The sequence below is a fragment of the Poecilia reticulata genome, chromosome 3, assembly GCF_904066995.2.
Source record: "Poecilia reticulata chromosome 3, P_reticulata-male-v2, whole genome shotgun sequence".
NCBI lineage: Eukaryota > Metazoa > Chordata > Actinopteri > Cyprinodontiformes > Poeciliidae > Poecilia > Poecilia reticulata.
Window position 1 is genome coordinate 19,233,910 of NC_088832.1, and position 22,601 is coordinate 19,256,510.

The window sequence follows — 22,601 nt, forward strand, 5'->3', positions numbered from 1 at the left end:
TTTACTTTGTGTACTCACTGCATTCGCCAAATACAAGCAAAAATGTTACCCTGAAGTTGACAAGTCAGCATTTTACATTCACCTGCGATCAGGCCTGGATTTAGAAAGATGTAGGCCCCTTGGACAGAGCTGGTTTGGATATCCTGTCCAAACAGGTGTCTTTTACTGTTTAGACTGATAGTTAGATGCACACTTAAAGGTTTTTAGTCCCTGTTGTTCACATAAGCTATTTACAATAAATGATGCATCATTCATAGATGTATAAATGTTGTCTTCATTCATAGAAAAAGCAGTACCTTAAGTGTTAAAGTAACTATTTGAGAACGCACATGGAGATTTAACACTGAAATTCACCAAAACAAAAGAAAGGAGTGGAGCTGAAGTCTGATTTAGGTATTTGTCACATAATAGTTTTTAAATGGTTTCAAATAATTAAATTCCACAAAATCAAAAAATTAAAACACGCCCCAGTGATATAGGTCTACAACATTCTTCATGAATGTTGTATTTCAACATCCAATCATTAAAATAACTCCTAGGATGTCATTGCTGTTGCCCAAACCCAGTCTGCAATGTTTGCCTAAAGGACCTGCAAACATTTTTTAATTTCAGAGTGACCAAAACCATAGACATGATAAATAGTCTTTTGTAGACTTTTTTTAGGGGGGAGAGAGAGAGAGAGAGAGAGAGAGAGAGAGAGAGAGAGAGAGAGAGACCATCTACCGGTAATTCTCCTTACTGGTTTAAAACTGCAATTAGCAAGGTACAAGAGGCATCTAGCACCATGATCACAGGCTTCTTTTTTGTAAAATTAGCTGGATTTCTGTTTTAAATCTTGTTTTAAAACTGATCTTGCAAAGACATTAACATTCTCATATCAGGAGCAATAATTTTTTAAGTCTTTAAGTCTTAACCATCCCCTTTCCACCCTGGGCAACTGTCTATATGGGCCACATTATAAACTGTTAAGAAACTTCTTTATTATGGTGGAGAATGAGTACGAGGGGACACCGGGACAGTGTGGTAGACTAAGAAAATCTCTTCGAAATGACCACAAATCATTATTAAGATGGCCTCTCAAATGATATTTGTAAAATACATTATCAGATTTAGGACACCGCAGTTACATGCAGAACTCAAGTTGTTTTTATGGTGCTGATTCATGCAAATATATGCAAACAAATCTGTTAAGAATTGGTTCATTATTTGAATAAGACAGTAAATGACATCATAGTGACATTTATATTGAAAGGGATCTTTTCCTCTGCGGAAGTGCTTTGAGTGACGTGATTACACTCACTAGCAAGACACTTGACCTCGTGCTCTGTGTCCGGGTTGTGGCGTGAATCGCAAATCTTTGGACTTTTGAAGTTAATTCAAACAAAAAGAAGTTAGTTTTAACACCAATCCCAGTGTGTACAGAAGTCCTCTTGTGGTTTTCAAACAAAGTATAGACGATACAATGAAAAATTATAGTAATTCAACTCCATTCTGCTCTAATTTCCCTATTTAGTCAAATTCAACCTGATTGGGGGGAAAAAAAAACTGTTTTCGGAGATACTGTCTTGATCAACAAATGAATGCATTCATGCTTCACGTGTGGAGGCACTGGTCCTGACTGAGTCCTACCCATGATGCAGTCAGTGGAGATGAAGTTACACACCCACACAAAGACGTCTCACATCAAGTGGGCGTGGACGCAGAACAGGTGAGTGGAGAAGATCTCCCAACAGGAAGTTGCTACAGGTGGATTGCGCTGCTTTGCTCTAAACGAAAACAAGGTGAGGTAAGGACGGGATTTAGGGGAAACACAAACTATGTTTTAGGTTCTTGATAAAACCACAACCATGTCAGTTTTAGAACGAAAAGCTAATTAATCTGACCTGATTGTTCCTGCGCGTTACGAGCTGTAATAACAGTATCACTATTTGCTAACGTCACATTGATTGAAGTTGTATGATTTTCTTTCCGCAGGCTAGACAAAGAGAAAGACACCAATACTCTAATACAACATAAAAAGACAGATTACATTTTTTTTAAATGCACTAAGGGAGAAATTCATTGAATCTGCAGGACATGTTTTGTTGATGAAAGTAAAATTTAGGCGTTTCACTATAATGACCACGTTTGGAGAAGTTCCAAGCCTGACAATGCCATTTCATCTATGAAGTACGGAGGTGGCCGCATCATCCTGTGGGGCTATTTTATTGCAGGAGAAACTGGTACACTTCAGAAAAATTACATTAAAGCAACATCTCTGGATATCAGCGAGGTAGTTAAAGTTACATCACAATTTGGTGTTTCAAATTAACAATGACCAACATACCAGCGAATTCATTACAAAGTGGATTCAGGTCAACAAAATCAGTGTTTTGGGACGTCTATACCACAAAACCTTGTCTGTGTTAGACCTGAAAAGAAGTGAGCAAAGTGGCCTACAACACTGACTTGGTTTCCTTATTTCTGTAAGAAAGAAGAGGTCAACAATCCACCAAACCTTGGTCACATAAGGATATAGGCAAAGTATAAAGTTTAAAGTCAATGCTTCACAAAATCCAGGGACATCTCTTGTCATTACGCTCTAAAAAGTGTTTTTGGGTTGAAGTTCATCTTATGGACTTATTTACATTAATTTAACTTAATTCTTTTGCTTTTGCTATGCCAACTTACTTTTCTGTGTTCATTTAACTCAAAACGTATAAGTTTTATAAACTTATAAGTTTAACTCAAAACTTATACGTTTTGGGTTAAACTCAAGCAGCATATATGGAAAATGCCATATATGCCATACATGCTGGCATATACCTGATGCCAGCATATATGCTGGCATCAAGCAAATAAATCTTTTTTGGTAATCCTACCTGACCCAAACCAAAAAACATTTAGACTTGCTGTAAATTCGTGAGGAAAAAATGTTAAAGTTTTTATACATTTGGTTTTAACTGTATATCCATTCATCCATCCATCTTCTTACACGCTTGTCCCTAGTGGGGTCGGGAGGGGTGCTGGTGCCTCTCTCCAGCGAGACATTTCGGGCGAGAGGCAGTGCACGCCCTGGACAGGTCGCCAGTCTGTGGCAGGGCTTTAACTGTAGATATTCCACCTTACTGTTTTGCTGCTTGTTACGTCTTGAAAGCTTCTTCTTTGTGCACAAGCCAACCATCCACTTTGTCTATTGGAGTCTGTAATGGGATTCATGTCCATAATCTTCTTCAACAGGTAAAGGGAGATGCCAGACAGGGGAAGACACCATCAGAGGAGTGATGTGTCCGCAGAGTACAAGAGCAGGGATTACTCACACAGGGGACAGCACTCTCTGCACGATACCCAGAGACGCAGCCAGAAGCCAGGAGGCGTGGAGGAGCGGTTCAGCAGTGACAGAAGAACCAAAGAGAACAGAAAGAGAGACGTGACAAGGGGTCATAAGGGGTCAGCTGCATACATTGCTCATGAAAGGCCCTCAACACTGTAAGAAAACTTGATGAAGGCTTGACATTTTTTCCGTTTTACATCGCAATGAAGGTTATGTTACATCTCTAAAAGAAAATGGTGTTGTCTTTGAAGGCCCAGAGAAACATCATTGTATAACCATGAGGTTTATCAACAACAGCACAGAGAAGCCATGTACAATTTAAGGTACACGCTGACCTCTAGAGGTAAGTATATTCCCTTTGAGGTTCTTCTGTGACGCTCAAGCTTGCTACAGTTCAATATTTCTGTATATTACTGTGTAGCAGCAAAACTGTAATGAATGATGCCCTATGTTATTGTGTTACTTTTCAGTACGTTTACATTTAATATTTGCAGAATGTTCTTAAACGCAGACTCCTAAACTGCATCAAACCTGATTTGATTTTCATTAGATTTTGGAGTTCTCTAAGACAAAGTCAAATTTTCCAGTGAGGCAAAGATCTTTCGTCAGAGAAAATATCAGGAAATCTGACATTTTTGCTGTAAATGTATTAACTTTAGAAGCCACACGGAGTCAAAACTGAGATCTCGCTGCTCTCTCTTGCATGTCTCTCAGGCATCTGCCAGCTCATGGAGATCTCTGTGAATCTCCTCATCATAATCTGCGCCGGAGTGCCGTACAGCAACAACGGGGGCTACCGCGACCTGGCCAGCCTCGGAGGAATTTACGCTTATTACTTTGGAGGTGCCAGCGCCTTCACTGGCGCCGATGCAGACAGAGTCAAGGAGCTGGACCGCCTCTTCCACCAGCTCAAGCGGCCTCCGTATGTCTTTACAATGGCCTGCGGTGGGATTTTGATGACGTACGCCTGTGTCATGTTTGGCCTGGGGGTCTTCAGGGTCTCCCACCGCTGGCCCATTGTGCTGCTTGTGGAGGCTGTTGTGAATTTTCTGATTGGCTTAGGTTACATCGCTGGGTTAGCTTTCTACTTTATTAAAATACAGGAAACCTACCAAAACCCCATCTGTCAGGAGAGGGAGCAGATGTACAAGAGCAAAGGACACAAGGGCTTTGAGTGCAGCTTTAATGGTGCAGACATCGCAGGAGGATTGTTTGGAGTGGCAGGGACTTTTGTTTTCGTCTTTGGTGGGGTGCTGGCAGTCAGAGCCTTCAGATCAATACGAGAGCAGAAGAATGAAAGAACAAATGAGGACAATTATTTTTAAACACGCTTTTCTTACTCGTATTAGAGAAAAAAGTTTTAACAGATTGGAAGGGATTTCCATTAAGTCTTTTTATGTACTAAATTTCTTTATATAAGTCGGAATACTTTTTTTTTAGTCTTAATGCTCTTTTTTTATTTGTACTATTTTTGTAAATGTCATAATAAACAGCTAGATGAGTGTACATACAATTTCATTTTTTGGCATGTAAAAAGAGAAAATCAACTTGGGGTCAACCCCAACCCTAAACGGATACAATACTTTTTTATAATATTAGGATTGCTTCTCTTTTGACATAAAACAACCTTTTTAAACTTATCTTGAAATCTTAACAAAGCAAAGAGCTACTCTGGTGGTTTGAAAATATTTACACAAGAAGTTTTATGTGTAGTTTGGTTAATTTGATGCACATTTACAATAGTGAGTCTTTAAATCTTTGCTAGACTGAAGGGTGAAGTTCTACGCTTCTCCAGTAGGTGGCATGTACTTTATGAAACTAAGCAATAAAAACATGCAGAAATCTAAAACCTCATTGCATGTGGCTTGTAGAGACAAAATCCTTTAACTTAAGCTGATACATTAGATGTGTGAGGGTAAACTGTTAAACCAGTTTGTACAGCAAATATTTATATATTATATATATATATATATAGTCTAAAATGCTATGTTTTGCTGATAAACTCAATTATATCAATTATAAATTTATATATAAACACAAGAATACACATGTACAAACCATCCTGCCCTTTTATTCCTTATGTTTTAGACAGTTTATATTTGTCTTCAAGTAGACATTTTTGACTGACTCGTGTGTACCGAGCAACTAAAAATGATCATAAACATGGTCATCAAAATGAAGCTGGACAAAACCATTCACAGTAAAAAGTTTTATTGCTACTTGGCTTAAAGTTAATTGAAAAAAACAAAAATCATTAAAAACTGAAAATAATAATAGCAGCATCTGAAATAAAAAATGATTATCTTTTATTTCACAGAAGGTTCATATGAGCATAAGTCTCTGAAAAACAGCAAAAGTGCTCTTTGTTAGCTCCATTCCTAAACAATGTTATTGTTTATTACTCAACATAAATTTTTAGCAGCAATCAGCATGCTAGAAAAAAATATATTGGATATGCTTCATTTTATACAAATAAACCATATTTTGTATATACATGTTTCTCAGTTGACTTGTGTTTAGCACATGCTTCCAGTATGAAATACGGTTACAGTTAGTACCCTCAATGGTGCCCTAACGAGTGACGGTTTTCTGAGGAATCCCTATAGTTTTCAATTCTGTAGCAAGAGGGTGATAGAAATTTGCATGATACAATGAAGTACAAAAATAAACATCAAGCTTCTTGGCATCGAGAAAAAAAAAAAAATCTGCAGAAAAGGAAACATGACAGACAGTGGCTACTTTGGTCACGTGTTATACAGTTGGAGCGCCTCTGATCGGTTTCGTTCACAGTTCACACAGAGTTACAGTCAAACCATTGGTCACACAGGCATGCATGCACTTCACACTACACAGAAACACAGATACTTCTGCAAGCTCATTTAGATGTGCAAAGAGGACGTACTACTCCAAATAAATGAATCACGAGAAAAACAATGTAGTCTGCTTTAATGTGAATTCCCTCTTCTTAGAAATGTTTAAGGAGTATTGTGCCAAGTGCTTTCTTTTGAACCAAAGCACATTCTTCAACACCTCCCTCTTCCTGTTTCTGTGCATCCAGTTCCAGACAGATTTCAGTGCACAACGACTGCCTCATCAAAAATAAGACATACTTCAAGCTGGAAAAAATATATAGCTGAGGATAATATGGCATCATACAAGAGACGGCAACAGTTTAAGGGGGTCAAATGATGTCAAAAATGGGTTTAGTTAAGTTTGGAGAACGCTACAGAGAAATGTCATATTCATTTTTGGACTGGCAACAAACCACAAAAGGCAGCAGGTCAAATGGACGGAGCAGACTCACAAAAAATGCTCAGTGTGACATATAAACACAACTCCGACGACATCATACAAACGCACAGCACTTGATATTAAGACATTTTAAGTGACAGGACTTATGTGGTTTCGGGTGGTAAAGTGACAGTCTCATCACATTTATATTTACACTTGACATGTTGCATATTTTACAAGAGAACTCAAAAGATCACACTATTTTGTGAAACCTCTGGGAAAGTTCAAGCTCTCCTCTGTTGACTCGCACAATCATAATCTGTCTCAGAATGTCTGCAGCGTCCGCGAACGTCTCGCTGACTTCGGTCCAGACGCCAGATGCATCGTGGACGTCGGAACCACAGAGTCCCACGTGTTTGGCAGCTCAGACACAGGTCGATAAAGTGACAAGAATTCATTATTAGCTTTAGCAAAGTGCTTTGTAGATAAAATCTGTACTTTTTATAACTTTAGAAAAATAATTCAAGGGCTTTGATAATGATGCATGATACAATTTGAATACTTTTTTTTTGTATTATTTTTAGGGAGATTTTGATATAGAGAAAACAAACAAGCACAACATTTTTTTTTGGATCAAGTCTTAGCCATGAATGTAAGCAACAGAATGCGTTCAGTCTGATTTGTGTAAATGATAAAAATAAGTTAAAAGACAGAATAAAAATGATGTATGATTGCAAGGAAACAGACACAAACAAGCTCTATAAATAAATGTTGTGGCAAGTACAACAAAAACTACCGTTCGTTTAGTGATATTACTTTCGACTACCGTCTGCTTTACTGTCAGTGGTTTCCTTTGCAAGAAATGTTGTCTGTGACCGAGGAACCTGTTGTTAAACTGTTAAACATTAAGTGAAACACATGTGACAGCAGATTTAATTCTTTTTTTTGTACAAAGTGCTCATAGCAGAGTTACTTTAGTTGAATGTACAACAACTTGGCAAGCAAGAAACTGAGGATTCCTCACACTTAAGGCCTACACATGCTCTGCAAAATCAGAAAAAAAAATGCACCCCAGGACAGACGTTCTTGTAGTTTGTCCTTGAAATAGCATCTGGCAAGAAAATTTTTTCTTACATATGCAAAAGAAACTACTTTCTCAGATTTTTAAAAAAATTTTTATAGTATGTGCTGGCCTTTAAAGACGATTCTTAGGAAAACAGAATAGAGACGGACAACCCAAAGGACTTCTCCTTTTAAAGACTGCTTAGAGGAGCTTTAAGGCAAAAACGTCATAGTTCCAGCTAAAAACACATGTGAAATTCCAAAACTACTGAAATTAGGGTCAAAGTAGAAGGAAAATTGTGAAACTAACACAATAATAGCTGACAAGAGCAAACATTGGACTACTTCTGACCAGAGAAGACAAGCTGAACAAGTTGGAGGCATTCGGAGCTGAATAAAGTGAGGTTTCTAGGGCAGTACGATACCGAGTTTCCCCTAATAATTTAGGTATCATAAATACAGTTATAGTTTATACCTATGGGTACAGCAACCTCAGGATTTACTGGCACTGAAGGTAAATATCATCATAAATAAAAAAATCTTTTATTCCACCAGTAAAATATCAAACAGAAAACGGAGAAATTAAAAATCTAGCTTAGTGCATTTATCCTGTGGAGACAAATACCGTAAGAAATAATTGCTTTATGCAGAACTGGCAGGGCGACACCTACTGGGAACCCCGGAAATTCTTATACCTAACTGAGACTTATTAAATCCATATGTAGCTTTTTTTTCCCAAGTAGATCAGCGTTACTAGTTTTAGCTAGTAATATTTTACTTCTTAAGTAATAATATTTTGAAGTTAGGCTACTACTGAATGTAGTGTGAAGTCAGTATTTTGGGGTCCTCTGGACTCGATAAAGGACCAGTTACCATTTACTAGGTGCCAATAACTGCTGAGGGCTCTGTGTGCACGATATTATCATAATACATGATGCTAAAGCTTTGAAGGGAGGAAGAAATGATTACATATTCTGAGTGACTTAAGAAAGTCTTTCTGGTGTCAAGTACCGCATATGTTTACGTTTGTATATTTTTATTGTGTTTGCTGACATCTAAAGAAGCATTAACCAATGATTTTTTAAAAAAATGAAAAAATACCTCACATAAATGTATTTAGGAAAAAAAATTATTTCAAATGATATCACAACAAACCTCAATTTCTAAGATTTAATCTTCAAAAATTTCTGAAAGCTTGGAATTAATACTTTGTAATAGTTTGAACATTGTTCAGATTTTGTTTACCAAAGATATTTGTTCTGATTAATGTTGTTCAGGTAAAGTCAAGTGACTGAGTTACAAGTTTCCCATTCAGCTATGACTGATTTCTTACATTCAGCTTGTCCTGACAAATTTCCTCTCACCACAGTTTGGCAAAGCAGCTTCCAAGTCCAACATTTGACGGAACAAGCAGAAAAATACAGGGAGAAGAAAAAAAAAAAATCAACGCATGGAGTAAATGTGAGAAAATGACAAGTAGATGACAAGTTTGTTCATAGCATCGCTGTATAACATAACTAACATCAGCAGCCTCAAATATTAATAAATAAGAATAATCTCTGTCTATACATAAACAGAGACTTTAAATAAGAAGATAGATAAAACATCATTTTATACTTGACTGCTATCTGACTGATTTGTTCAAATTAATTAATCAGAATGTGTTCAAAATGCCTAAACTCAAAATATCTGTTCTTCTCTGAAATGCAGCTTTTATGGGGATTCATCGTCACTGATTATTCTGCTGTCACTCCCACTTCAGCCCACCAGAGCTGAATATCTTCAGTGTCAAACGGCTCATAAGACGTCTGCAGTGGACTCAAAGCTTATCCCTCAGAGGGTGTTTTCTACAATGATTCATCCAGTTTGTCAGATTCTAAAAAAATAAAACCCAAATTAATAATTTGAACATAAAGGCAGTTATTCTTGTCTTTGCATGTTGATGACATCTTAAGTTCTTTCGGTTCTTTTTTTTTTTTTTAAAGTTGACTTCCAGATCTAGAGGTATGATATGTGACCTTTGGGTCAGGAATGAGATTTCTCTCTTTAAAAATCAAACAAAATACCACACTAATAATAAACTTTAAAACGTACCATTTGGGTAAAGAGAGTAACCCTAGGTCTCTTTGTGTAAGAGAGGAGAGTCGTATCTGCTAGCGTTATCCCACTAGAAAACTTTCACTGAAGGGACGTCGAAACTATAGCATTGTTTTCTGTTTAAACATCACGAACATGTGGTTGAAAAGTTAAAGGTGAAAAGACGTCCACTTGAAAATGTTTGAATGTAGTTGGACGTTGTTTGGGGTTGAGCAAAGCTGGACTTTATTTAAGATGAATTCTGATGGGATTATGGGATAAAAACTCAAGTTTTCAACACATTTGTCTGCGCTAAATAAAGACAACAACGGGCCGAGCTTCACTAGCCGTAAGAAAGGTGTCCATGGACATCGAGTGTTCGCAAAGACCGCGTCCCGTCTGAATATAACTGAAACAAACTCTCATCCCAACTCCTAATCTGGTTGAGCTCTCTGATGTGTCGTCCGTTTTAGGCACTTTTTCAAGCTTCGGCACGAATCGATCTCTGCAGGACCTGAGTCACCTTTGGGTTCCTGGTGGGGAGACTGACCACAATCTTTTCTGCATCCATCAGATTGCTTAACTTTCCAAGTAAAGGGAAATGCTGTTGACATATTGGACGTGTGGAAATCTTGTTCAGCCCTATTGTGGCGGATACTCAGAGCATGTTCTGCTTATCTCTCTTTAATGGCACAGTATCAGTTTTTAACAGAGTTCTAAAGGCTTTTCTTGTCTTCTCAACATTTTTTCAAATGGCAACTTCTTCCAACTAAACCAGCTGTAGGAGACAGTCCTACATCTCAAGAATGGCACAATCCAAACTGAAGCCAAACGGCCGACTCAGCGTCCTAGAGGGCGGTATCGTAGACTTCCTGCTGCAGGACGGCAGCGAGGCCCGGCCCTGGAACTAAGGTGGAGGCAAATGCAGGAGGGTGTGGTTGATCCCACGGTGGATCTTTCACACAGGTGGGTGTTGGAGGTGTGGAGATGCCTGAGACAAGAAGGCTCTGGCCTTTCAGCTGCTCTCTGACCTCCTGCTCAAGACCAGGAGGCACAATTAGCTGGTCCTCTGGGTCCTGCTGAGCCGGGGCCGTGAAGTAGCCTGATTTTTTCTTTGGCACCTCCAGGGCAACCTCAATGATATTATGACTCTCTTCCAGGGCCACCACAGAACCATTGGACAGTTTCTTGCCGAACAGGCTGGAGGTGGAAGGTGACTTCTTGAGGTCTCCGTTCTCTCTACCACATACGGCCAGCAGACAGCCGTTTGTAGCAGAAACCACCACGCTGTTCTGTCTGCGCATTTTACCGTTGCGATTTTCCAGATTCAGCTCCTTTGGGCTCTCGGGGGCCACCGGCCGAAGCTGGAAAGCACAGCAGTGAATGTCTACCTCCACCTCTAACTTGCTACCGTTAGAGATGACACCCTCAAGTGGAGCTTCGTCATCGCTGTCCAAGCCATTGTCAGACTGGTTGCTTGAGAAAGTAGCACTGGAGGGCTGGCGCTGGAAAACACCGGGGTGAGTTCTCGTTGGAGCTGGACCCGGCACCATGATCCCGCAGAGCGCAGGAGCAGGGTGGAGGCTGCAGCGCCTCTCTGGGCGAGACGTAGGGCCAGAGGACGGGTGCTCATCCGAAGCGGTGGACCCTGCCTCGCTGCCCACCTCAGAGGCCGACGTCTCACTGCTGAACTCGGTGCCAATGCCGCTGCTAGACGAGATGTTTCCTGGATCACTGGGGCATGGAGTCACGGACACCGGCACAAGGGCTGGGGTCGGACCCCGCGGTTCATTGTTCAACACCGGCGGCTCACAAGTGCAGCTGTCCTCACCGACACATAGTGACACCACCGCGGCTCCGATGTTGTCCTTGCAGCCGTAGCTCTGGGCAAGGGAGCACAGTTTCTTGGCGGCTGCATGTGGATCCCGCACGGCCTGCACGGTGTACACGGCCTCCTGATAGGACACTCGCTCGAAAAGGGCTCGGTTCCCCAGGATCAGGAACTCGTCCTTGGCACAGAGCGGCTCAGTATGCACCCAGGGCTTTGGAAGCACCCAGGGAGACAGATAGGAACAGCCCAACAGGCGAGAGCAGCACGTCACTCCACTCACTTTGTTATCCTAGAAAAGAGACGATGCCAAAGAAACATTGCGTCGCATCTTTAGATATAGAATCTACGTCTATCATATTTTAGCATGAGCATTACCTCTGTTATAATGGCTTTATTGACTTTAACCCTCTCCATCTCCTCTGTGGAGTTCTCCAAGTTGAAAACCTTTGAGAGCTGGACAGGCTGTCCATCACGGCACAGAATGGCCTGGCATGTACCAACGTTAGCCACAGTTAGGCTGAAGCAGCTCCCGGGCTCCGACGTCTCACGGTGAATGTAGCACAACAAGGCAGACGCACCGAGCTTCTGTCCGGCCATGCCAAGTTTCCTGTTCAGCAGGAAAGAAACTAGAAATAAAGTGTTCTGATAAACAGCAAACACAATAAACAGATTGCTTGTCTAACCTGTGTGAGGTGAGAAAGGTGTTGCACATGTACACTGTGTCAACATAGGAGTGCTGGAGTTCTTCACAAAGCACGTCTCCCATGGTGCATTGTAGAAGACGTGGCACTTCCTCGTTGCGGTCGCCATCGAAGATCCCGTAACAACCTTCTCCACCGTCTCCAAAACGGTCCACGGCAAGCACGGAAACACACAACCTGTTCCACACAAGCAGATTCACCTTATCAAAACAGTGATGCAGTGACCCTGTAAATTTCAGACATTTGGCAGTAACTGTTTCACCTCCTTCTCACACTCTCCTTTGCTTTGGACAGTTTCTACTACTTGTAATGTCACTTCTCCACTTGAGTCCCTTCTCATTTACACTCATGTAATCTTTCTTGCTTCAACTAAATTTCACCATCATACCTCCACCTTTCTAGCTTTTTTCTCTCACTGCAGGTCACAATATCATCTGCAAACATCATAATACTTGGAGACTCCAGTCTAACCTCGTCTGTTAGCTTGTCCAAAGCAAACAGGAATCCTAAAAGGCTTAAACTGGACAAAAAAAAAAAAGAAAAAATACGAATCAATAAAGATAAAAATTGCAAAAAAAAGGAGTGACTCCTTGATAAAAAGAAAATTAGAACTTATTTTATAAATTTTGTTCAGTGTTCAATGCACCAAATCAGGAATCGATTTATATTTGGTACTTCACAAGGGAAAAACGATAAAGCTCGACAAATACAGACTTAATGAGGAGCAACAATATTTGCATCTGCACTCGCGTCCTTCACTAAAGCAGATTTAGTGGTATAATTTATTTAGTTTCTGTTATGATAAATGAAGTCTACAAAAAGTAATTGCCTATCTTTCCCTGCAAATAAAATAAATCTTGGAAAAACAAAGGAAGAACACACTTATTTCTTTGGCCTCTCATCTCGGAGTAACCGTGCTTCCAGAGAGTCGAGGGGCCCAGGGAGTCTCCGGGCGTCGTGGCAGATTTCTGGTCTAATTTCAGCGTGGTAATATGGCTGCAGGGGGAGAAAAGGAGAAAATAACAGGAAACACTGCAGAACAAGGTGTGTAATGAATGCATAAAAAAACTTGTTTGGTATTTCGCTTTATTTCTTTGTGTTGTTTTGTTTTACTGTTCAAACGTGAGTTTTCTGAGAAATGTCCCTTCCTCATTTTTTCATTTTCCAGAACCGTTATCCATTTCGGTTTTAAGTTTTTGCGCCTCAAGGCTGCAGAATCCAAAGTGTTTAATTTCAGGCTTTTAAAACGGGGAAAATGCCACCGTCCGCTCCGGATGCCGTGACTCACCTGAACAGATTGAGGGTTTTGTGTTCCAGCGTCAGGGTGCTGTTGCCCGTCAAGTCCAGCTCTTGCAGTGTAGTAGGCAGGGAGTCGGGTAATTGGATCTCAGTCAGCTCATTGCAGCTTAGATCTACAAGCTGCGTGTAAAAAACATTCAAAAGCACATGTGAGCTGGAGCACGCTTAGGAGGGCCATCTGAAATCTGAAATGGTAAAAACAACAGAGGAAACGAGTCTGACCTTGATCTCAGGCAGGTTGAGGATTTCTGGGAAGACGGTTATTTGATTCGAGTGTGCGATGAGAGTGTGCAGCCGCTTGCAGCTGGACACCGTGGAGGGGATCGTCTTCAGCTTGTTCCCACTTAAATTTAGCTCCTCCAGCAGTTCCAGTTTACTCAGCTTACTGGAAACAGGAGAAATACACAATCAAATATAAACGATTGGCTGATTACAATTAATGAATTCATTTCCTTAAGACTTTTAAGTACTAGTAACCAAAATGGCAGCCGTTTGTGATCTCAGTTAGCTGTGATAGACAGCAAACACACCTGGCTGGGAAGGAGAGCAGCTGGTTGTAGGCGATGTGAAGGATCCGCAAGTTCTGGTGTCCGACCAACAGAGCGCCGCAGTTCTCGTTCAGATTGTTCCCGGTCAGGTAGAGCTCCTGGAGGGTGCTGAGGCTCTCCTCTGATTGGCTGCTGGGGGGAATGGTTTCCAAGGCGTTGGCTGACACGTTTAAGTATTTCAGGCTAGGAAGACAAAAAAAAAAAGTTAAAAAAAGTAAAAAAAAAAAACAGAACCTAAATCTGGGTCTGGTCTGCTACTTCTTCCACTGATTTTTCACTGCAATCCAAAAGCTCTGCAAACATATCATCATTTATTCAGATGCTACAACTAAAGAGTAATTTAATACTTTTGTATGTGTGTGTATTTGTTTGATTGACTCACAAAGATTTACAGTATTTTTGTTTTCGCACCATCTTTCTTCTGACTGGATGCGATATTAATAATTTGGAGTGACTCAGCAAGAGTCAAAACTTGAGTCTGATGCAGAATCTGTGGATGTGGCTAAACATTAGGGCGATGGTCAGGAGGCCTTCTAACCTGAAAGACTCAGAGCTCATTACCAAAGATTAACAAGTGGAAACATACAAAAACCGGTCAGCAATTGTGAGACGTGAATACTATAATAGCAAAAATTTGTTATTAGGTATTCATAATTTTGCGACATACCAATGTTTAAAATAAACCTTGCATAAAAAGTAATAGAATTTTGAAAAATGTATATTTTTTTTATGTTTTACTGTCTTTTGATTTATGCTTTTCTAATTTTATATCAAAAACGTGGTTAAATGAAATCTTTCTAAATCAAAATCTGCTATTGCTTTGAATAAATAAGGACCCAACTTTGGATTTATATCATGAAGATAATGCTTTACTTTTTTTTTTTGTTACAGTATATTAAATTGTTTATCAACTAATAAAAGTTATGACCAAGTACAAAATCCAGCAAAATAAAAGGACAGCTTATAAAGAAACTCCAAACTAATCCCAGGACGGACAGTGACAGATGTGTAAATGGCCGCCAGGTTTGATCATTTCCTTTTTATTTCCCTAAATGTGCTGCAGAAGATATAGTTAATCACAGAGGTAAAGATGTTAGCAAGTGGAGGACTAATTTGAATATTCATTAAGCTGCACAGTGAAGGTCGGCAGTAATTTGAACTGCAGTAGATCTTACGTAACAGGCGTAATTAAGTCATTACTGGTGGTGTATCACACACAGAGCAGCAATAAAACTAAAATGTGAGGGACTAGTAGTTGATGTAAAATGTGAACCTTGTCATGCTTTTTTTAAACGGTCTTTGCTGAGGAGTAGCTCATAAACACTGAAAGCCTGTTAAGATCTCGCAATCTGTGTGGCTTTTTACTACACAAAGGAAGGCAGGTAAAACAAACGGCAATAACCTTTTCGGTTTCTGTTGCATTTCATGCCGCCGTCAGTCCTGAATGCAGCTGCAGTTCACTGCATGTTCTGCAGTTCTCGACAGCATGTCAGGAGATCAATTTCTTTTCAGAAGTCACTGCCATAACAGTAAAGTGCATCAGGGCAACTCAGCAGCTAATGGGTGTTAAGTGGTTTACCACATCGGAAATAAGGAAGCAAAAGATGCTCCAGTTATGGTTGGGAAAGCTGCATTGATCTTGACCACATTTGCTCCATCAAATCTATACTGTGCTGCGTTACGGTAACCGTCCACAGAAACATGGATTGCCAGTAAGAAGTTGTAAAGCAGAGGAACCTGTGGATGAAGAATCATAATGCCATCATATAAAGAGTACAGGGCAAACACCCTATTTAAAAGGTTAGAAAACTAACTTTAAGGCCTTGTAAAAGAGACTCTCTGGAAGTTCGTTGAGCTTGTTATGTTGCAGGTCAAGGGCTTCCAGAGGAATATGGTCAAGTAGGTCAGGCACTCTCTGCAAATGGTTGTTCCCCGTCAGCAGCTTCCTCAAACTTAAGCTGTTCAGCAACCTGTTGGAGACGTTACAGAGAGAGATCAGGACAAATACATATCCAGCTGCAGACACCGAACGTTCATCACTGAATTCACAGCCGGGCATGATTCTGCTTTTTCTAAGCTAGAAAGGTCAACAATTGCAATTGCATAAAGAATATTGAAGCAAATACAAAAATTTCTAACGCTTTGTCACATCTTAATTTATGACCTGTCTGCTGTGTCTTCATGATGCCGTTTGTTCTCTAATGTTCCCTGACAAAAAATTTGAGGCTTTCACACAACATCTGCATTTATACTGATGTTCAGCAGCACAGAGGTGGACTTTATTAACTAGGTGACTTCTGAAGGCATTGATGGGACTCGGTTTTATTTTGCAAAGAGTTATCAGTTTAAAATAAGCTAAAATGCCACACGTTTGAGAATTTTATATGGTTAAAAAAACAAAACACTAACATATCCCTGTCCATCCACTTTACCATTATGCACTACTTTCTGCTGGTCTTTCACATATGTGAATGTAACATGAAGAAAATGTGAACAAAGTCTCAGGGGATGAATACCTATGCAAGACACTGTGTTACACATTAATGCACTATATTTATCCAAGTTAAACATACAAGGGGAAAAAAACAGGAATATATGCAACGTAACGCCTGATGTGCATATAAATTCCAGTTACGTGTTAAATTACATACAAAAACAACTTATGAAATGATATGAGCAGTAAAAGTTAATGATTCCTGATTTGAAAAAAAAAAAGTTCAAACCTGGAAGGAAGTTCAAACAACAGGTTGTGCTGAAGGTCCAGCATCTCAATTTTTCGACAGTCACACACCCAGGCTGGAAGGTATTCCAACAGGTTCCTGTCTCAACACACATAAAACAGAAAGACAAACACTCAGACTGAGCAAAGCTTGTGTTTTGATTTATTCCACCTGGATTGTTTTGGGATTATCTGACTGTCCCTTCACCCAATACAGCTTAAACCTCCACTATCTGGCAATTATTCAGCATTACTGTGTTTCTGATACCGCAATAATTCCTTAACGGCAGAAAAACAATTCATCCCGCCTTAATTGATAAGGTGGAAAAAACAGATACAAATAATTCAACATCTTGCAAAGCAAAGTAGATACAATTAATCATTTTAACTCAATGAATCAAATTAAAGTCAAAGTTGAAAGTGAAGCAACAGATAAAATTTCCTTTGCCTTATTTGTCTTAATTAAATACTTAAGTTGGAAATAAATTGGAAGCGCATTTCTATCACTTAAAAGAAAACAAATGAAGCGGGGCATGTCATAATAAGGAGTTTCAAAGTTCTAATTTACACTTTTCATAGTTATGAACTTTAAAGTTAGTAGCTTTGTGTTAAGGCAAGTTAAGTTTATTTGTAGAAACAAGATTTTTAAAGTGCTTCACATGTAGAAAACACAAAAGGAGTACATTACACTGGCATGAGAAATGAGGGTAAAGAAAGTCAGAATGATGATACACTAAGTGAACATTGTGACTTTCACACATTTAATTCTTCCACACACTCAGTAAATCAAGTATATAACTTTATGTCTCATAAGAATGAGGTCTTGCTTCTTGTTTTCTTTCAAGAGGCAAAAATGGGCTTTCATACATGTCACTTTTATTTTTAATACTTTTTCTTTGTGAATCCTATTTACTTTGCACCATTAGCCCTACATACTTGTATGAATACGTATGTAGGGCTCTATAATAACTGGAACAGAAATGTTTTCCATAAATAACAGTTTACAAATAATATATTATATATCAAGTCTAAGAATAAGGATAATTTAGGGTGTATATTTATAATATTTGCTCTACGTATCAATTTTGAGCTGCGCAAAAATGTTAAAAATATTAACCTGCTTGAAACAAAACACACACACAGTGTCTATTCCAAAGAGGAATAACCATTTATTATGCTTGTAATGTTGCTATATAAGCATAATATGCTGTTCATGCCAATGGGCTGCATGTACTTAGCAGAATAAATTACTGTGAAATTTTAAAAATGAGCAACAGTTGCATAGTTTCATATTAAAGACCCCATGAACTGCTAACATCCAGTCATGATGAAACATTGTGTCGGTATCAATTACTTTTATGTCTGGTCTTGTTCTAATAGACCCAGATTTCAAAACACATTATTAAAGTTTATGAACATAGAAAAAGCATGTGAAACACAATTAGTCAATTAAAAAAAAAATTGTAAAAGCAAAGAAACCTGAGTAATATTTCAAAAGTCTGATTTTTTGGAGTGAAACTATAAATTCAAAAATATTCACTGAATATTGTCAGCAACATAATTGTACCCACACATGCTGTGGGCCACACCATTAACAAAAAGCATAAAAAAATTATTTATTTTTATGGAACATAAGAAAATCTCTGTGGCTCCGCATCCACCTCTTATTCCTGTGCAGAACTCACTGTGAAAGGTCCATGTGTGTGAGCTGGTTCGGGACTGGATAGACGTTGACTGTTGTGAGGCCTGCAGAAAGACAAAGGCACCGATCATCATCAGTGAAACATCTGCATCGTTTCTGTCTCTTGTGGGTTGGTAAATTGAATGCATCATCACAGCAAAAGGGCCACACAGGGGCGCGGGGGTAATAATAGCAGCCAGTTGACGCTCCATTTCACTCACGGTTGCTGCCGGCATGAAGCATGCGCAGTGAGAAACCGCTGAGTGTGAGAGTCCCCAGCTGGTTCCGCTGGCAGTGCAGAGTCTCCAGGTTGCAGACGGTGCTCAGGTCGAGCGAGTCCAAGCAATTATCGCGCAAGTCCAGCTGGGTCACGTGGCTCACTGGCTCTGGAGTCTCACATTTAACACACCTGAGTCCGTTCAACCTGCAAATAATAGAGCAAACTGAATGATGAAAGCAATAGGAAGCCTTAACATTTCTGGAGGCACACAGCAGGGAAGCTAAATTAGACGATTATTTGTAAAATAACACAACGACTTTGCAAAACAGAGCTGAATAATAGAAGCAATTGAACCACATAACTGTGACTTCTGCCAAGCCTCTTTGGTGGTCATAATGTTATGACTTTATCAGTCCAGATAAACAGGTAGGAGAATTTCAGGGTGCATGACTGCCAGGTGATGCACTGTGGTCTGATCAAGGCTCTAGGTCACATATGTCAAACTTGAGGCTCGGGGGCCAAATCTGGACCACCGTAGCTTTTTATGTGGCCCTTTAGACTCCAAGTTACATCAACTACTAGTCCCTCCAGTTTTTCCACAAATCTGCAAAATTCATACAAAATCAACAGATCTTGCAAATTTTTCTTAAAATTTGCCAAAAACATTGAAGTGGCTGCTGCCTCTTCCTTACTTGATGTTAACTTATAGTCCGTGGTCGATATGGCGAGTAATAAAAAGTTACATTTAGCCTCATACATTAGTGAAAATATCATAAAAATTCCTTACAGACATTTCTAAATTAGTGCCACAAAATGTGTGATTTTAATTGCAAAAAAAAAAAAAAAAACACAATCCTGGATGGACTGATCAGTGTGAAACGCTGTTCAACATTATTTAATTTTAAGAAATGCTTGTTGAAAACTGACACAAACAGCTATTTACTGACATTTTAACAGCCTAATGGGTTTTATCAATACATTCTGGCACAACCGGCCCTTTAAGAACATGCAGATTTTTGATACGGCCCAAAATGAAAATGAGTTCGACACCCCCTGCTCCAGCTGGATCACATAATTCATATTCACAAACAATAACCTGCCTTTTATAAGAGCTGCAAGCCAACTAATCCATCACAGATGCACCTTTGTCCTTATAAATGCAGCCTGCTGGGGTCGAGCCACACCTCAAGCCCCAAGGTCAGGTCATTATCTGGCAGCCGCTGGAGTGCAGGTTTCTGGCTTAATCTCCAGAGCTGCAGGATATTCATTGAGAACAGCTTTCATCTCCTTTATTACCTGCCTCAGAGGTCCTGGTGAGCAAAGTGCTTAGTGCCCCACTGTTTATGTGCAGAACAGCAGGATGCTGAATAGCAGCAACAAAAAAAAAAACCATGACTGTGGTTAGCAGCTCCCAGGTGTGAATGTAGGCGTGAAATAGGGCAATGCAGTAAAAGGCATTTGTTCACAGCACATCTGGCATCTATAAATAAATATTAGTTTAAAAAAAAGAGGCTTGGAGGAGTTGTGAGGAACACGGGAGCAGCTGAAGTTCAGCTGGCTGGAGTTTGTGACAGAATGTTCCCTTTTCGATCCACAATTTGAAAAGAAAGTTAAAAAGAAGCAAAAACTACAACTATCTGAAGAACACACAGAGATTCCCTCTGTTGACAAGAGAAAAGAGGAAGGTGGAAAACAACCCACCGCAGATCGATGTTCCTCAGGTGGATCATTCGAGCCAGAGTGGACAGCTCCAAGCTCTCCACTCGGTTTCCGGCCATGGCCAGCTTGTCCACTGCACACAGTTTCTCCAGGACCGTCGGGACGTGAGTGAAGTTGTTGAAGGAGAGACCCAGGCTGTTGAGCTGAGACAGATCACCAAGCTCTTCAGGTAGTGAGCTTAGGTGGTTCCCATCCAAACACAGAGTCTGCAGGCTAAGGAGTGGGGGAAAAAGGATTGTTTGTCTGTTTATCAGCCTTTGGGGCAAATGGTTACTGAGCAACTTCCAATGCTGAGCAGATATAGCGGTCCGTAATTTAACCAAATGTGTCATTCAATTCAACTCAGTTTATTTATGTACATTTTTGGCAATAAGAGCCATGATAAAAATATCCTCCTGTCAGGGGGCTTAAACTTTTACAAAAGGATATAAGCAATAATAACAAACTTTAGACTAGTTTTACCAGAACATAGTTCTATATTTAATCACTTTAAAAGCAGAGGAGTGGAGCAGAAGAGAAAGAGAGTTGATAACAAATCAGTGTTCAAGAGCCATAACTCGTGATTACGGAGCAGCGATCACACTTTGAAACAAGATTTATGTCATTCCAAAGCCAGAAGAAATGTATAACATTTACAGATTTAGAAATATGAAAGCTTGTCCCACATTAGCGTAAGCACTCATAGGAAGCAGCTTTTGTGTAACTTTAATATTTAACACATGCTAATGCAGGGAAATACAGAGGGTTGTGATTGTAATTTGGATGCCAGAACATAAACCCTGTAAATCATTACTGGTTAAATTCCAAAAAAAATAATGTGATGAGAGTTTTTACTCATCCTCACTACATTTTATTAGTTTCATCAATATTTCCTTTGAAGTTAGGTGACATTTTTATTACTGTAATTTAACAGAAGTATTCAATGTGACTGCATGGTAACTGAGAAAATATTCCTGTCTCATACACTACATTTATATATATATATATATATATATATATATATATATATATATATATATATATATATATATATATATATATATATATATATATCTTGTCTTCTGTTCCCCATTGCCTGAGACATTCGCTGAGCACATCGTCTGTTGAGGCTTTGTCCTTGATGTATTTATGGATCTTGGATGTTTCATCCTGGACAGTGGCTCTCACACTCACTAGTCCTCTGCCTCCTTCCTTACGGCTCGTGTACAGTCTCAGGGTGCTGGATTTGGGGTGGAATCCTCCATGCATGGTTAGTAGCTTCCTAGTCTTAACATCCGTGGCCTTCATCTCTTCCATTGGCCAGGTAATTATTCCGGCAGGGTATCTGATTACTGGTAAGGCATAGCTGTTTATTGCACGGATCTTGTTCTTGCCATTGAGCTGGCTTCTCAGGACTTGCCTTATTCGTTGGAGGTATTTGGCTGTGGCTCCTTTCCTTGTGACCTCATCGAGGTTGCCATTTGCTTGTGGTATTCCCAGGTACTTGTAGCTGTGCTCTATGTCTGCTATTGTTCCTTCTGGGAGTGAGACCCCTTCTGTGTGGGCGACCTTCCCTCTCTTTGTAACCATCCGACCACACTTCTCTAGTCCGAATGACATCCCAATGTCAGTGCTGTAGATCCTGGTGGTGTGGATCAGTGAGTCGATGTCTCGCTCGCTCTTGGCGTACAGCTTGATGTCATCCATGTAGAGGAGGTGACTGATCGTGGCCCCATTCTTGAGTCGGTATCCGTAGCCAGTCTTGTTGATGATTTGGCTGAGAGGGTTCAGGCCTATGCAGAACAGCAGTGGGGACAGAGCATCTCCTTGGTATATGCCACATTTGATGGATACTTGTGCAAGTGGTTTGCAGTTGGCTTCAAGGGTGGTTTTCCACAGCCCCATCGAGTTTGCAATGAAGGCTCTTAGAGTCCTATTGATGTTGTACATCTCTAAGCATTCAATGATCCAAGTGTGTGGCATTGAGTCATAGGCTTTCTTGTAATCAATCCAAGCGGTACACAGGTTGGTGTGTCGGGTTTTGCAGTCTCGGGCGACTGTGTGGTCTACAAGGAGTTGGTGTTTGGCTCCTCTGCTATTTATGCCTATGCCCTTCTGTGCCTTGCTCATGTATTTATCCATGTGCCCGCTTATCTTAGCCGCTATGATGCCTGACATGAGCTTCCATGTTGTAGAGAGACAGGTTATTGGCCGATAGTTGG

General features: G+C 39.9%; 2 protein-coding genes across 4 annotated transcripts in view; one reads left to right on the plus strand and one right to left on the minus strand.

The window, feature by feature from the left end:
• The first annotated feature begins 673 nt into the window (after positions 1-673).
• Positions 674-4,819, plus strand: marveld3 (MARVEL domain containing 3). 3 transcript variants are annotated; one of them, XM_008405346.3, is made up of 4 exons: positions 674-1,708; positions 3,220-3,468; positions 3,565-3,656; positions 4,028-4,819. In XM_008405346.3, the coding sequence occupies exons 2-4, from the start codon at positions 3,230-3,232 to the stop codon at positions 4,636-4,638; spliced, it is 942 nt and encodes a 313-aa protein (XP_008403568.2). In that variant the 5' UTR covers positions 674-1,708; positions 3,220-3,229; the 3' UTR covers positions 4,639-4,819. The 3 variants fall into 3 exon arrangements, with proteins under 3 accessions (XP_008403568.2, XP_008403570.2, XP_008403571.2); XM_008405348.3 differs by having other exon boundaries at positions 1,699-1,786; XM_008405349.3 differs by having other exon boundaries at positions 1,699-1,781.
• Positions 4,820-5,507: 688 nt separating this feature from the next.
• Positions 5,508-22,601, minus strand: part of phlpp2 (PH domain and leucine rich repeat protein phosphatase 2) — a 44,150-nt gene continuing 27,056 nt past the window's right edge. The window contains exons 8-19 of the mRNA XM_008405350.3: positions 20,383-20,613; positions 18,683-18,885; positions 18,466-18,526; positions 16,785-16,880; positions 15,876-16,031; positions 14,044-14,244; positions 13,736-13,898; positions 13,503-13,633; positions 13,097-13,210; positions 12,197-12,391; positions 11,889-12,120; positions 5,508-11,802 (exon numbers count right to left, since the gene is read on the minus strand). Of these exons, the coding sequence (XP_008403572.1) occupies positions 10,531-11,802; positions 11,889-12,120; positions 12,197-12,391; positions 13,097-13,210; positions 13,503-13,633; positions 13,736-13,898; positions 14,044-14,244; positions 15,876-16,031; positions 16,785-16,880; positions 18,466-18,526; positions 18,683-18,885; positions 20,383-20,613 (3,055 nt within the window). The 3' untranslated portion in view covers positions 5,508-10,530. The remainder of the gene's footprint in view (positions 11,803-11,888; positions 12,121-12,196; positions 12,392-13,096; positions 13,211-13,502; positions 13,634-13,735; positions 13,899-14,043; positions 14,245-15,875; positions 16,032-16,784; positions 16,881-18,465; positions 18,527-18,682; positions 18,886-20,382; positions 20,614-22,601) is intronic.

Bases quoted from the DNA above. Each gene is read 5' to 3' on its own strand.
- marveld3 (XM_008405346.3), top strand. From the start codon at position 3,230: ATGCCAGACAGGGGAAGACACCATCAGAGGAGTGATGTGTCCGCAGAG. The intron at 3,469-3,564 runs GTAAGAAAACTT...TTGTCTTTGAAG, and splicing joins CATGAAAGGCCCTCAACACT to GCCCAGAGAAACATCATTGT. The intron at 3,657-4,027 runs GTAAGTATATTC...CATGTCTCTCAG, and splicing joins GTACACGCTGACCTCTAGAG to GCATCTGCCAGCTCATGGAG.